The sequence below is a fragment of the Schistocerca americana genome, chromosome 1 (assembly GCF_021461395.2).
Source record: "Schistocerca americana isolate TAMUIC-IGC-003095 chromosome 1, iqSchAmer2.1, whole genome shotgun sequence".
NCBI classification, from domain to species: domain Eukaryota; kingdom Metazoa; phylum Arthropoda; class Insecta; order Orthoptera; family Acrididae; genus Schistocerca; species Schistocerca americana.
This window is the reverse complement of record NC_060119.1, coordinates 812,750,356-812,767,141: the sequence shown is the minus strand read 5'-3', so window position 1 is coordinate 812,767,141 and position 16,786 is coordinate 812,750,356. Positions and strand designations below refer to the sequence as shown.

General features: G+C 39.6%; 1 protein-coding gene across 2 annotated transcripts in view; it reads right to left on the bottom strand.

The window, feature by feature from the left end:
- The window catches only part of LOC124612877 (WD repeat-containing protein 11-like), a 222,760-nt gene that overhangs the window by 13,243 nt on the left and 192,731 nt on the right, over positions 1 to 16,786 (bottom strand). For both annotated transcript variants that reach the window (XM_047141331.1, XM_047141322.1), the window contains exons 20-22: positions 7,392 to 7,545; positions 7,124 to 7,290; positions 5,424 to 5,691 (exon numbers count right to left, since the gene is read on the bottom strand). In XM_047141331.1, the coding sequence (XP_046997287.1) occupies positions 5,424 to 5,691; positions 7,124 to 7,290; positions 7,392 to 7,545 (589 nt within the window). The remainder of the gene's footprint in view (positions 1 to 5,423; positions 5,692 to 7,123; positions 7,291 to 7,391; positions 7,546 to 16,786) is intronic.

Here is a 16,786-nt window from a genome sequence, read left to right as displayed (position 1 = left end):
GACTGTGAAGAGGGTATGCGAAGGAATAACCACAGCTAAACCAAGAACTGGTAGACCTCATGTACCAACAGACAAGTATCATCGAGCATTGTTGGGGGTGGTTGTAAAAAATCACATGGAATCAGTGGAAAAAAATCACTCATGATTTTTCAAATGTTACCTGCAGTCTAACTAGCACAATGACTGCATGTAGGGAACTAAAAGGAATGGGGCAGAATAATCAAGCAGCTCCTCATAAGCCACACATTTCTGTAGTCAGTGGCAACCAAAGCTTATGGTGATGTAAGAACAACAACACTGGATAGCATATGACTGGGAATGAGTAATGAATCATGCTGTATTCTGTGACAATCAGATGTAAGGGTTTGGATTTGACAAACACCTATAGAACATTCTCTATCACCATGTGTAGAGTCAATGTGATGTACGGAGGTGATGTTACAGTATGGGCGTATTTTGCAAGGTTAGGTTGGGGTCCCTCTATTTCACTTAAGAAAATGATAAATGTGGAAAGATATGAAAACATTTTACTGCATTGTGTACTTTGTACAGCAGAGGAACAGTTCAGGGGCAATGAGTGGTTTTATTAGCGTGACAATGCATCATCATAAAGCAGCATCTACAAGGCAAAGGTCTGTGGACAGTAAAACTGCTGAAATCAACTTGCCTGCCCTGTGTTCTGACCTGATCCCAATGGGACACCTTTAGGAAGAGTTACAATATCGACTTCACTCAAGAATCTAACACCTAATGTTACTAACTTCCCTGGTCTTTGGTGAAGCAGGAGCTGCCATTCCTCCACAGACAATAAGACATCATCGAAAGTGTCCCCAGCAGATTTATAACCATCATAAAGGCAGGTATGATTGGTTGGTTGATTTGGGGGAAGGGACCCAACAGCGAGATCATCAGTCGGATCAGATTATGGAAGGATGGGGAAGGAACTTGGCTGCGCCCTTTCAAAGGAACCATCCAACCATCCTGGCATTTGCCTGAAATGATTTCGGGAAATCAAAACCTAAATCAGGATGGCCAGAAGTGGATTTGAACTATCACCCTCCCGAATTAACGTCCATGTGCTGACCATTGCTTCAGCTTGCTTGGTTCACAGAGGACAGAACCACCCTATACTAATGTCCACTAGAAGGTATCCACATACTTTTGATCTGTACTTTGGCTACATGCATGAGGCACACAAAACACATCTTTGCTTTCAAATAAAAGATCATCATCAATCAGTCAAATATATTTTAGCTGTCTGCAAAATGTAAAGAAAAGCAGCCAGTGTTATTACACCACTTATTAAACATCATGTTTCACACGATACACATTCATTATACCCTGTATCAATAATATAAAATTTCTGATTCATTTTTAAAGCTATAGAAATCAGAGTCTCTGCACTATTAATGGAAAGTATGCTTAACATACAGCTTTTGAAGCAGAATGAATGTGGAATTTATGTTTGCTGTTTGTAGTTTTCTGGGTAATTTTCATAAAAAACTTTCTTTCAGAAAGTTTATCCTACTTGAAGTAGACTACGCCTCTTTACCAAAACAACTAATGGCATTAATGCAACAAATATGAACAAAATATTGTTAAATCCCAGCTTTATGAACACAGAGGTTCCTCCATCTGTATGTGAAAGGAAAGATGGGAGAGCAGTATAGATGTGGAATAAAGCACAAAGTAAACTGACATGTATTAAGTTGTTGAAATAGGGCCTTCAAAAAGTAACAATATTAAGAAAATGAAAGTTGCCACTTACCAAATAGCACAGATGCTGAGTCGCAGATAGGCACAACAAAAGACTGTCACAAATAAATAAAGCTTTTGGCCATTATGGCCTTCATCAACAACTGACACACACACACACACACACACACACACACACACACACATACGCGCGCGCGCGCGAGCGCGCGCGCGAGCGCACAAACGCAACTCATACACATGACTGCAGCCTCAGGCAACTGAAATCACACTTCGAGCAGCAGCACCAGTGCATGATGGGAGTGGTGACTAGGTGGGGGTATGGAGGGGACTGTGGCAGGGAGGGGGAGGGATAGTAAGGCACGGGTGGCGGACAATGAAGTGCTCCAGATTAAACAGAGGTTGGTGGGGAAGGGGAGGGGATGGATAGCGGAAAAGGAGAGAAGTAAACAGACTGAGTGTGATGGTGTAATGATGGCTGTGTAGTGCTGGAATGGGAACAGGGAAGGGGCTGGATGGGTGAGGACAGTGACTAATGAAGGTTGAGGCCAGGAGGGTTATGGAAACGTAGGACATATTGCAGGCAAAGTTCCCACCTGCGCAATTCAGGAAAGCTGGTGTTGGTGGGACAGATCCACATGGCACAGGCTGTGAGGCAGTCATTGAAATGAAGGATGTCACATTTGGCAGTGTGTTCAGCAACAGGGTGACCACTTGTTTCTTGGCCACAGTTTTTCGATTGCCGTTCATGTGGAGAGACAGCTTGTTGCTTGTCATGCATACATAGAAAGCACAGTGGTTGCAGCTTAGGTTGTAGATCACGAGACAGGTTTCACATGCAGCCCTGTTTTTGGTAGTTGGTGACCAGACTGGAGTAGGTGGGGGTTGGAGGATGTATAGCTACTACAGGGGTATGAGCGAAGATAGCTCCTCAAACTGGTGGCACTAATGTGCATTTTGTGCAACTGTTTCAGCGTGATGATCGGCCTCATCTTAACGTGTCTGTTAGGCATGTTAACATGGGGCTGGGGAAGGCGCTGATAGCAGAGGGCATGGGTCACATCTCAGTGATGCCAGTTGGATCGATCAGTACCGCAATAGGTGTGGGAAGGGGAGGCTGGCAAAGCCTATAGGTGACAGTGTAGGGGGTGGTTGTGGGATAACTCATGGAAAAATTCCTGTAGTAGTTGGTGTTAGAGCTGCACTTTCTTAGATTGAAGTCAGCTGATACGTATATCTGCTTAAAGGAAGTCCCTCTAAGGGCTCACCTTCAGAGGATATAACGTTTCCAAGTAGAGAAGGAATTAGCATATTTCATCAAAATATAAGAGGTGTTAGAGATAAAGTTTGTGAATTGCTTATAGATGTTGACTCTGAAATTATTCGTATATCAGAGCACCACTTAAATAATTTGACAATTCAGGGGCTTCCTTTACCAGGACGCAAATTAGCTGGCTGTGTTTCAAGGAATTCCTTGTGGGGTGGGGCAGTGGTTATGTACGTAAAAAACAGTATTCCATTTGAGTCCATAGACGTATCACAGCACTGCACTGAACAGATATCTGAATGTTGTACAGGAGCAGTTGAATTTAGTGAAACTAAACTTCTAATTGTTGCTGTTTATAGGCCCTCTAACTCTGATTTCAGAGCATTTCTGCTCAAGTTAGAGAGTTTTCTTGATTCCATTTGTAGGAATTACCAGAAATTAGTTATATGTGGTGACTTCAATATAAATTTTGTATATGATGGTGCAAGAAAAAGGATGGTGGTAGATCTCATAAATTCATATCATCTGATGCAACCTGTCCCCCCCCTCCCGACTAGGGTGCAGGGGAACAGTAGCAAAGCCACAGACAATATTTTTATTCATTCTTCATTACTAGATGGGCATTCTGTTAGTAAAAGAGTGAATTGCCATAATGCAGAAATTTTAACACTAAATGGCTTTAGTACTCATTTACTTACAAACTACAAACATCACATATCCCATCAAAGGCAGGGCTACCTGTGAAAACAGTCATGTGATCTACAAGCTAAGCTGCAACCACTGTGCTGCATTCTGAGTGGGCATGACAATCAACAAGCTATCTCTCCGTATGAATGGCCACAAACAAATTGTGGCCACGAAATAAGTGGACCATCCTGATGCTGAACGCACTGCCAAACATGACATCCTTCATTTCAATGACTGCTTCACAGCCTGTGCCATGTGGATCCTTCCCTCCAACACCAGCTTTTCTGAATTGCACAAATGGGAATTCTCCCTACAATACATCCTACATTCCCGTAACCATCCTGGCCTCAACCTTCGTTAGTCACTGTCCTCAGTCATCCAGCATCTTCCCTGTTCCCATTCCAGCACTATACAGCCATCATTCCATCACACTCAGTCTTTTTACTTCTCTCCGTTTCTATTACTCCCCCCCCCCCCCCCCCCCCCACCCATCCTCTACCCTCTGTCTAACCTGCAGGCAGCACTTTACTTTCTGCCACCCCCACCATACTATCCCTCTCCCTCCCCACCCCTGCATCCTCCTTACCCTCACCAAGTCACCACACACATCACGCACTGGTGCTGCTGCTCGCAGTGTGGTTTTAGTTGCCCAACACTGCAGTCGTGTGTGAGAGTTGCGTTTGAGTGTGTTGTGTGTGTGCGCCTATGTCTATTGTTGACGATGGCCTTAATGGCTGAAAGCTTTATTTATTTGTGACAGCCTTTTTTGTTGTACCTATCTGTGACTCAGCATATGGTGAGTCGCAACTTTCCTTTTCATAATGTTGTTCCATTCCATTCAGGATTTTCCATTGTTTGACTTCAGAAAAAAAGTTACACATGTTGTCTCCCACTAAGACCACTGTGCAACAGAGAGGCACATTGTACAAGAGAGTATATGTTCCAGGTTTCCTGCATACAGAGTTCTGCTGTGGTAAAAATAAGAGATGCACCAAATTGTGTGACGACTGAAATGGCACAGCAACTGGAAATTAACTCCAAAGCTGAAGTACACTGGACAATATAATTCTTGTGGGCGAAACATCTAAATTTTGCACAGATTCCCCATGAAATTCTGGCAGTATACAGACCACATGCAATGTCATGTCCAGCTGCAGTGAAACTGTGGCAATGATCTGACCAAGGCCATACAGTCATGGGTGACATTGAAGTCCTGTCATATTAACAGATTACAGTTTTAGTTCTGAATATTATAAATAAAAAAAATTGCTGGGAAGAAGTAAAAAAAAGTGTATTTCCAAAGATAAAAGAGAGTGGGAGAGAAAAACAGGATATAAAAGGAAAATAAAATGTGAGAAAGAGGAATAAGCTATAAAGGAAAACCAGAAATGTTACTGGTAATATAGAATAGATAAAAAGTGAGGGACAAAATATCAAAATAAAATAGGACAAAGATGAACAAAGAAAACTGAATAACAGAATATGTTGGCAAAAGCTATATATGTATAAATCTCTATCAACACCCATCAATCAAATTGAATTCTTTTTTAATGTGATGGATAATTCTTCTTGTCATTTTGATAAATGCATGAAGTACAATATTTTACCACTAAATTTTCACCTATCTCAGTAATCTCTCCTGTCAACCCCCCCCCCCCCCTTACACCCCCCCCTTCCCGCCCCACTCTTCTTTCTCAAGAATAAATCATCTGGACTCCTTATTGCACTTGAGGAAGTAGCTATTGTAGAATAATACCTTCTGTGCTGAAGTCCAAAGATGATCTGCCCACTTGCGGAAAATCTCCTGCATCTCCTGCTGAGGTAATATGGCTTTGGCCAACCATACAGCTTGCTCCCACATACTGTATGAGAGCAGGTAACGGCAAGCATCCAGGCCTTTACCAATGAGGCACAGTAATTGTATGCCTTCACCAATATTTCCATTGGCAATTAGATTAGTGGCCACTAGTTTTATAGTGCTTTGTGCTGCTCCTGTTGACTGTATTGTAGAAACAAGGCAGGCCCTAAAGAATTAAAATGTTATCATTCTTTCATCCTCTGATTAGTGAGTCATAAAAGAATTACTCATAAACGAAGATATACATAATAAACTTCTGACAATGGATAACTTTAATTTTATAATGTGCGTTATTTTCATAGGTCTGAACCTGATAAATATAGATGATGAGAGCCTTCTCCATTAAGTTCTGGTATTGTCCATTTGTCAATAATAAGAATGTAAAATACATGAATAACTCCGTGTAATATCTACAAACTCTATTTCAAAGCATAAAAGAGGGAAAATGGTTGAGAGGAAAACACATGCTATGAAGTGGAAACAAAAAAAATATGGAAAAATTATAAGCTAGAAAGCTCATTGCTTGAAAAAATAAAAACAAGATCACTGGCACATAACCATAACAGGAGTTTTAGTTTAAAAAAATATTACTTGCAATCCAAGGTCTCAGAAGTTGCACAGAAATATGCACAGGACTCATTGGTATGTTACCAAAGGAAGGAGTTATAGTGAGTGTGGAAATTTCATCATGGTCAGATTACAGATTAGATTTATTATTCATTCCACGGACCCACAAAAGAGGGGATCCTCCTGCATGTGGAACATGTCTGATAAACACATTACAAAAATGTAATTAGAAAAACTCGAGTTTCATTAATTTTAATGATCCTCAGGCAGTCAATAAACAATAAAATTATGTATGTCAATTAAAATTAAACTTATAATATTTACAGGTTTAATACTTACATCTGCTTTCATTAAATCCATAATTCACACAGTAGCTAGTTACTTGGCTATTACAACCAAGTATTGTCAAAAATTAAAGTAATTATTCATTTCAATTATCCTCAGTTAAGGACAGTAAAATTATGTACAAGATTTAAAATTAAATTTCCACTATTTACAGACTTAAGACTTACATTTGCTTTCCATACATCCATCATTCACACAGTACGTAGTTACTTTGCTGTTACAACCAAGTATTGTCAAAAATTAAAGTATAATAAATTTTCATTAAAATGGTTTACTGCACTTGTTGAGAAATTCAAGGATGGAATAGAAGGAGTTGGCCACCAAAAATTCTTTTAAATTATGCTTAAATTGTGCCTTGTCTGAAACTAAACTCTTAATGGTTGCTGGTAACTTATTGAAAATAAATACTGGACTCCTTTCTGGGTGGGAGTAAGTGATTTTAAATCTTTATGTATATTGTTCTTATTCCTAGTATTGATACTGTGTAATAAGCAGTTAGTTGGAAAAAGAGATGTATTATTTACAACAAACAGCACACTGTTATAGGAAACGATCAGGATGTTATTATGGAAAACAGTTAGCACGTCATTAAAGAAAACTGCATATATCCTAGAAATTTCTGGAGCAGATTATTTAAATGGCTATTCAGAACATTTATGTAATAATATTATGAAAGTTTTACTTACTTTATTGCATCTGTGTAGTAGTTCACATTATCAAGATCAGTTTCAAGTAACAACTGTACTGCCCTGTCCATTTCTCCCAGGAGAATCAGCTGTTCTATTACTTTCTTTGTATGAATATAGTCACCTCTTTTGCTCTCATGCAATGTTACTCTTTCCAACTGTAGTTTCTGTCAGAATAATCACACATTCATATTACATAAAAACTAAAATCTCAAGCATAAATTTCTGTTACACATACAAAAATGTGTCTTATTTTTCAGTTTCTCACCTGGTATGTGTACGGTTCACATAAAACATCATAATATGAATCAAGGGGCTGTATATGAGGATATCTATTGATGCGTTTAGTATCCATGGATGTTGGCGAGCCTGAACCAGCAGTCATATCACCAGAAGCATGTTGCTCCACGTCTCCAGTTTTACTTGAAGGAGAAGAACAATTTTACAAATATTAACACAGCCCTACTGTCGCAGACTGCAGATTTCATAGTTAAGTCTAGTGACTTGCAGACCATAAGTTATTATTTATGCCAAATTCTGAAAGATGTATTAGAGTATACAGTGCTCAATATTTTAATGTAGTCTGTCAGTTCAGATTAAGTTTGTGCAATGACTGAGATTTGTTTGTAAAGAATATAATTTCAATTTTCAGCTGAGTAGTAAGATTTATGCGATAGCATCATTTGTTTCTATATCAAATTTTTCCCACTTGTGTATACTGTTGACAGAATTAAATGTGCTGTTATTTTTAAATTAATGAAGCATCTAGTAAAAAGTTAATCATTTACTCAGTATTTTATATGAACTTGTAATGCATATCTTTCAAACCCTTCTGCCAACAAACCCATATTTAGTGGTAATGAAATTTCTACTTTTCAAAGAAGCCCATCTGTAACAGAAAACTTGCTCCAACCCTGATGGCCTCAATATATACTCTTAACATCCTATGATAAAACAGTCATGTCAATTAAATAACTTACAATGAGGGCTCAGAGCAATATTAGTAAATGACCACGTGAAACAATTAGTAGAAGATTAAATACCAGATTGAGGGAATTTTGTTAACGTGTATCTTACATGTGTCAGTAATGGGTAATTGTGAGTCTCTCATAACCTCAGCTTTTCTACTCAGTGAAGGGAAATAGATCAGAGTGCTCTATGCAACTCTGAAATCAGACAAGTCTATATGCGGTCCTAACTTCCTCATGCATTACCATCTTTCTTGTTAGCAGCAGAAAGCATTAAGGGATTTGTGAAATTGAAAGTACTCAATATTAGCTATGTTTGGAATTTTACATCATCTAAGTTAACACAGTCCACAATAAATGGAATATTTATTCCAAGATCAATTTTGTAATAGTTCTTCTCTGATGCAAATTATCCTTGTTGCTCAGAGTACAGACTGTGATCTTTCATTCAATTATTTGTACTACATGCTTACAACAGAGTAGTAGCTGTATCAAGCACCAGTACTGGCATGTTTTGTAAATGGTCATAGTTTTATAGAAAAAAAGGAACCAGGAAAGGATTGATGATTAGAGTGTAATGTGCTAATGACAATGAGGTTATTAGAGATGAGCTAAAGTTCAAATAAGAAAAGAATGATGAAGGACATCAGCCATTACCTTGCTTTAATTAATTCAGGGAAACAACATCAACAGAAATTTGGCTGGCTGAATGGGTTTATGAACCTTGCTGCTCCCAGGTGCTTGTTTGAGTGCCATAACTAGTGTACCATATTTTTTGGTGATTTCGATGAGACACTTGGAGTGATATAACAACTCACCGCAACAAATTTATACACTTGGGTTCTTAGCATAAATAACTGAATTCAATTTGAGAGAAAGACAGATTATGGAAAAAGGAACACTCATGGGGGGAGGGGAAGGGGAGGGAATATCTTCACTGTAGTCTATTAAAACTGACCTTAGGTGAAAGCAGTCAAAAAGCAAAGTAGTCTCTTCTGGTCAGTGAATGGAAGAAATTACTGATTATGATACAGTCCAAACACACTTTTAAGCAAAGGTGTACATCAACACCATCATGTTATCCAACTATATTCTGAGAAAAACACACACACACACACACACACACACACACACACACACAGTAAATATAAAAATTATGTTATACTTCAAGGGAAAATTTTATTACCCATAAGTATTTGAACCCGATATCATAAGGGGCTTTGGTTATACATGGAGAGCTATCACTTATTTTTCTATTGGATCCTTCACAATTTGAACAGGAAAGATGGTGGGTACAGGTACTGCAGTACCTTCTTATGGCTGAACAATTGCTTGCAGAGTTATTTGTAAATTTTCTTCTCAATGCAGTCACTCTTTTGATGCACAAATAGAGTCTGCAATTACAGCATCACAAATACAATAATACTAACGCAGATATATTAATAGAGTTCAATGCCTCCTCCTCCTCCTCCTGTATTCTCCCCTCGTCCATGAAGTGTCATAACCTCCTCCTGAGCATTCACAACTACAGGGAGTATTAACTCACTTCAGGATACTTTTTAAAAGAAAGAAGGCTATATGAAACTAAGATCAACACATTTATTGCAGATACATTTTGTATCTCCCATTCCATATTTTCTGTTACCTTCTGGATCTCCATGCCATTTATTTATTTACTTTCTCTGATTTTCCACTTGTGAAAACAGCTCTTTCATCTCAAGCATACGAGCCACAAACCTCTACCAAAAAGAAGATGATGCCCTGGAAGGGAAAGGGGGGGGAAGGAATTTTTTATACCTAATATAATTTAGTCACATTATCCTCATCTATAAAACAGAAAATTCAGTTTACATGGTTAAGGACATATGGGTCTAGTTCTAATTGTTGCCATCATCTCTATAAATATTACTTCACAACCTGCAACCATAACTTTATCCACAATTTATGCTGAATCCAGTTTCAGCAGATGCTGGATTTAAGGACTAATCAATTTATGCATCTCCACTCACTTTGTTTCACATGCTCAAGCTGTATCATTTTAATCATCCTGGCCAACCATTACTTTTCTTAATCAGCATTTAAATGCTCTGGATGACAAATGTAGCTCACCACTTGAAAAATCTTCAACTTAATAGCAGCAACATTAACCATTTTCTCAAATTATTAAAAACTGTTAACTATTCAAATTTGATTTGCTCCCCTTCACTGCTACAGGGGCTTGGGGGTATTTTTTTCAAATCTCATTCTTCATGTAAATGACCACCAACAGAAATTTTTTGTCTAGTACTTATTAACTGCACACCAAAGATGGAAGGACACAATAATCACAACAGTCATTTTGTAATAACTATTTTATGTCAGGAAATATAAAATATGACACTTTCATAGATACAAGTTGCCTCCCTTTTATGTCTATCTCTTATAAATTCTCAGAAATGAAATACTTGCAGCCAAGGACTATATTTTAGGTACCTATCAGTATATTTGCTTTCTGCAGCCGTGTAGGATCTGAACTCTGTACTCTTTGTAATGTCTTAATTTCTTCTGTGGTTTATTTGTTCTTTCTGCAGAAACTATGCCCATTTTCTTGAGGTTAATGACTTCTTTTCTGGAGATATCTGTGCATTTGCGACCACATTAAACACATCAACAAATTACTAGGTTTTCCATGTTCTGGGTGTGCTTTTCTCTCTCATCTGTATACTCAGTTAATGAAAGGCTGTTCCAGTGGATGACATACATTTTATTTAAGTCCATAACTGGTTTCTGGTTCCATGTCTAGGATGTTTTCAAGTGGATCTGAAAATTGTCTGTTGTAAACCACTGTCATACGATTTGACATTGTTTCACAACTTCACAATTTTCAGATACACCTGAAAAGGCCTAAATGTAAAAGCCAGGACCAGCTGTGAACATTAATTAAATCTATAACTTCAACAAATAATAACATTTTAAATTCAATACCAGCCATTTTATTAATTTTAATAATTCTGGCCCTACAGCACATTCTTCCATGCCCGACTTATTTATTTATTGACTTGGAACATAAAGACCATATAGCCCCTACCCAAACCAACCAGGCATTATTTACCTTTTATCATTACATCCATTTTGACATAGCTGTTGCTAAGAGTTTTATTTAAAATATTAATCTAGAAGACACAGTACAACAGATACAGGTACAACATGTGCAGTACAACCACAACAGCCATAACAGAAAAAAGATTATTCTCAGAAACAAAAAATCATTATTTGGCATAATCCCTATATGTCATTTCTTTATTAAAACCACCAATCTCATCTAAACAACAGACCATCTTTAGGTAATTTCTCTCCTCCTCCTCTTCTTCTTCTTCTTCATTATCTATTTCCAGTATCTCAGGTCAGGTTGTGAAACAAACACCTCTATTGTTGTCTGTCTCTCCATAACATCTCTTTCGGTTTTCCTCCCATCTTCTCAGTGAACTCCCTCACTATATCTGCCCATTTCTTTCTGTGTCTTCTTTATGGTTACTTTGAATTAACCTTTCATAAAATATTTTTTGTGGCACTCTCTCCTCTCCACTTATCATATGTGCACACCCCTTCAGCTTTTCCTGAAGTTTCGAGATTCCGGTCCTTATTCTGATCTTCTCATTTCTGATTCTATCCTCTCTTGTCTTCCACTCAATATCTCTGGAAAAATTTCATCTCTACTTTCTACATTCTTCTCTCTTCCCTTTTTGTTGTTTGTTTCATGTACCAGCTGCATATGCTAGAACAGATTCATAATAAGATGAATATAGAATATTTTATCTTCTGCCAAGACATCAATGTTCCACAAAATATTTCTTATGCTCTAGTAGAAGCTGTTTGCTTGTTGTACTCTTTTCCCAAGTTCATTGGCTAACCTGCCACCATTTATGATCACACTTCCTAAGCACTTGCAAGGTTGTCCTTAATACCAGAGGGTGGCCTGTTGTTTGACCAAAACTGGAGTTTTAATAAGGAAGTGACATAATAATTTTTTAACCAAATCATGACTGTTCTGAAAAAGAATAGTTTTCCTATGGTCAAGGGGTAGAGTCTTTGACTAATATTCAAAACTACCTGGGTCCTGGATTCATGAAAGAGGGTGGAAGAGCAAACAAGAGTTTCAGAGCAACACCTTGGCCTTGGGGTGGGAAACTGCCCGTAAAAGTTAGAAGAATCAACAATAACCAACAACACGAGGATGCAGATGGAAATGGAAACCACTGCATTAAAGATAAACAATGTGTATCCACAGGGCATGTGGCCTGTAATTGAAAATGTCATGATGATGATGATGATGATGATGACACAAGCTTCAAGATAAGTTTCCCATTTGGATTTCTGGGAGGAGGCTGCCAAGGAGGAGAAAAAGATTGAATAAACCAACTAAAGTGCAACATTCTATGAACTGCAGTTTGGAATGCTGGAATGGGGTAGGGAGACTATAAAACCTTAAAAGGGAAATGCAAAGACTCAGTCTTGATATAGTGGGGATCATTGAAGTGAAATGGAAGGAAGATAGTAATTTATGGTCAGATAAATAAACGATAATATCAACAGCATCAGAAAACTGTAAACAGGATTAGGATTCATGATGAATAGGAAGGTAGAGCAGACAATGAGTTACTGTGAACAGTTTAATGATGGGAATAACCCATTCAGAATTGGCAGCAAACCAATACCAACAACAGTTTCCACGTACATGCTGATGACACAAGCAGAAGATGAAAACACAGACAAAGTGTAGAAGTTTACTGAAGGATAATTCAGTAAGTAAAGGGAGATAATAATTTAATTTTAGTATTCCCAGCAGCACACATTGGAATGGAGGTAGACGAACTGGCGTGGTTACGTGGTTATTGTGGCAGAATAGAGTGGGAAACTACCATGGGGGCAACTGTGATGCATAATATTATGGATAGACTCACTGATGGAAGTGTTTCTCTGCCAGTGACAGTAAGCCAAACAGGGCAGTTCTAACGTTAAGTTCAACCACCTCACCAGGTGCCTCGTGTCATGGGCCATTTCCATGCGCTCAGTTGTCAGTGATGACAGTGTTGTTCACTAGCATTGTCATGCCTTTGCAGATACTACAGTGGTAATGAAGGCCATTCTTATGTGTGTGTGTGATGCTTCTGTCCCCCCCCCCCTCCCCCCTTTTCCATTTTCAAGGTTTGTATTCCTTACTATGGTCATACAACTAGCTGTCTGAGAATACCTTGGGCTGGGCAGAAAATTTTGAGGCACATGTTTCTCTTAAACCACTAGCAGTAACTAAATTTTGTTGCCCTGCCCAATTCACTTCTCCAAGCATGACAAGGTAAAGGCAAAGTTGCAGCATTGGCAAGATCAGTGTGTCATTTTGCCTATTGCATCGAGTCACTGGGCCACCCTTTTGGTGGCGAGTCAAAGGCCTGACAGCAATATATAATTCTGTGGCCAGAGGAGTTGTTGGCGAAGGGGGTGGGGGCACTATTTTTCATGCACTGACTTTCGTGACGCGTAATAGCAGTTGCCTTTGGACACACCTTCTCCGATTTTCTCGGTACTCAACACTCTCTTTAGGTTACCAGTGTAATCACTTGCCTTTTGGAATCTCATCTGCACCGGAACTTATCAACAATTTTTCGAATACTCAATTCAGGGCATTCCCTGTTCCATAAACTATGTTGATGGCATCTGGTTTATGATCTCTATACGAGAGGAGCATTAACAAAATCTACAAATGGTTTTTGAATACCTTCTTGAGTCTGGCCTTCATTAAAAGGTGGAGAAATGCAGTTTTTCTCACCAAAGCTGCATGTTTTGGAACATGTACTTGGCAAAGATGGCCTCATTTTTTTGGCAACTGAGAACCCGAAGGAGCCTCAGTCTTTTTTCTCTTAACCAGGTTCACCAAAAGGACATTCAGTTTGTCTAGTCTCCAGATTGTCAACAGGCTTCTTTCAGTTCCTCAAGCAGTTTTTTTGCTCTGCTCCCTGTTTGGTTTCTTTTACACTGGGTAAACCTTTAACCCTGGCTTGTGATGCACTCCAGTATGACATTGCTGCAGTTCTTTCCTACTGACTTGGGATGGCACCCAACAGCTCATTGCTTATGCATTAAAGACACTTCCCAAGGCACAGTGTAATTCTTCACAGGTGGAAAATCAGGCAATAGCTATCGTTTTCAGAATTAAAAAGTTTCAAATTTTCTCGTATGGGGCAAGATTCCTCATCATCGACCCCAAGCTGGTGGTTTCCTTATTTGGTCCCCATTCTCAGCTCCCGGATAGGACTCACCACCAATACCACCAATTGCAGAGGTAAGCCCTCTTTCTCAATAATTATTGCTGTGAGATTCATTACTTATGGCTGCCAGTGGAGCCCAATCCAGAGTTTGATTAGCAGTAGGTTCACACATTTGCGATGGGCAATACCTGGCCTCATTCCTACACACACACACACACACACACACACACACACACACACACATCAAAGCCATCATCAACCTGCTGGCACCCAAGAACCCGAAGGATCCTCAGTCTTTTTCCTCTTAACCAGGATCACCAAAAGGGCACTCTTGGAACAGAATGGATGTCAATTTCATGGATCCATTTTTGGACAGCACATGGTTATTGGTGGATGTTGCCTTATTAAAATTTCTCATACATAGCCAAGCTGTCTTCCATGTTGTTGACAGCGACTATTCACGCATTTTCAGTCACTTTTTCCACCAAGTGAGCCCCCAGGACCCTCGTGTCTGATAACATTCTGCAATTTGTGTTGCAAGAGAATTTGAAGACTTTGGCATTCACAGAGTATCCAGCATCTGATTACAACCCCATATCACCCAGCTTCTAACTGGGGGATGGGGGCACATTTATTTAAAACCTAAATGAAGATGTCTGTGCCTATATCTTCCTGTGACGATGCACTGTTGAGTTTTCTGGCTACGTATGGAGTGATGCCAGTCAATGGGTGCAGTCCAGTGGAATGTTTGCATGGGCACCAGCCACAGAGTCTTCTGGATTTTTTGCAAGCCGAGTTGCAAGACGTGACTCATTATGGCCTGCCATGTTTTGTCATCGGGATAGCCGTTTGGACTCGGTCTTTCCGATGGCAGAATGGATGACTGCCTTGTGTCATAGTGGCTCACAGAAGTCACCACCTATTTGTGATGGGTGTCTGTGAGAAGCAGGATCTGTCATACAAATCAGTTGTGCCTACACCCTGTTGGGTCATCATTGCTATGGTCTTCCATGTCAGCCAGGCAGTAGGGTTGGTTGTGACATAGTTCCAGGTGTGGGCTCCCACTTGGTGTGCTCCCCCTCAATGTGGGAGGGCCCCTTTCGCACTCTCCCTTTGCCTGTGGCACTGGGCCCTAGAGACACTTGTTCCTGCACCTAACAGTTCGAATCCCATGGACTTTGTCTTGCTCTCCCCCCCCCCCCTCCCCCCGCCCCCTGTCCTCCTCCTCCTCCTCCTCCTCCCTCAGCTCCTCTCCCCGTCCAACTGGTGACTGTGGCCTCACCTACACCACCGCTGGTGGACCAAACATTGCCTCCTCCTCTGTTTCTCTCTGACCCTCAGTGGAGCCAACAGCATTGGCATTATCTCCATCACTGACTGGTCTGCTGCCTGGCTCTCCAGCACTCCCTCTGGTTCTGTGCCAGAGGTTGCAACCTGATCCTGGCATTTGCAGCCATACTTGACCTTATCAGGGGGGAGGGATTCAGTGTTCTGTAAGCCAGGGGCGCACTTCTGATACTGAGCTCAACCAATGTGGCCTCCCTTGTGCCTTGTGCCATTTCCATGTGTTCAGTTGTCACCTGTCCAAGCCTGCCATATGTTGTGTTTATTCTGATACACATCTCTATACAGTTTCAAACTTTCTGGTACCCCACAGATTGACTCACATTGCAAGTTTTCATTTCCTCTTGCAGGGTTCTCTTCCTAAGCTTGTTGTCAAGCCACTGTCAACCACTACAGTGCCTTGTGCTGATGGTGGTGTTTGGCAGCATTGTCACGTCTGAGCATCTACTAAACTAGTAATCTTGGAAATGTGATAATAGGGGAAGCTACATAAAGTTATGTTACTTGGCACTGACAAATAATATGAAAGTTACTTTCGCCCTTATGTTGTACACACCCGGGCAATGTTTAAATTCTATGTATTAAGTTCATTTGTCCAGTTCATATTTCTGATATTATGTAAAGAGGGATGGACATCACATATGTATCCACATGGATAAAGGAATTGAGAAACTTCTTGCATTTGGTGATGAATAGTAACAATCAAAACTGATAGCAATAATAAAAAATTTCGTAGCAACTGATGATGGAACAATACAACTTTTTGATAAATATCTGCAAACTGTGGGACACCCACTACTGAAAACATCTTAAAAATTGTGAGAAATGACTCGCCAGCTAGACTCACCAGTTATGGCTTGCTTACACAATTAACAAATTACTTAAACATAATTTTTGTTTACTGCAGTTGATTATGCCACAAGATCATAAATTTCTTTATTTCATACTTGTTTTTGAAAAGTACAAGGATCCAAAACGAAAAATGATGAAGTTCCATATTGGGGCTCCTGTGCAATTTTGAACACTACTATGAGATACTTAACTAAATCTACAGTTTTAAAGAAAAGTGTAGTCATTACATGAATGCAAAATTAGGGCACATAACAGGT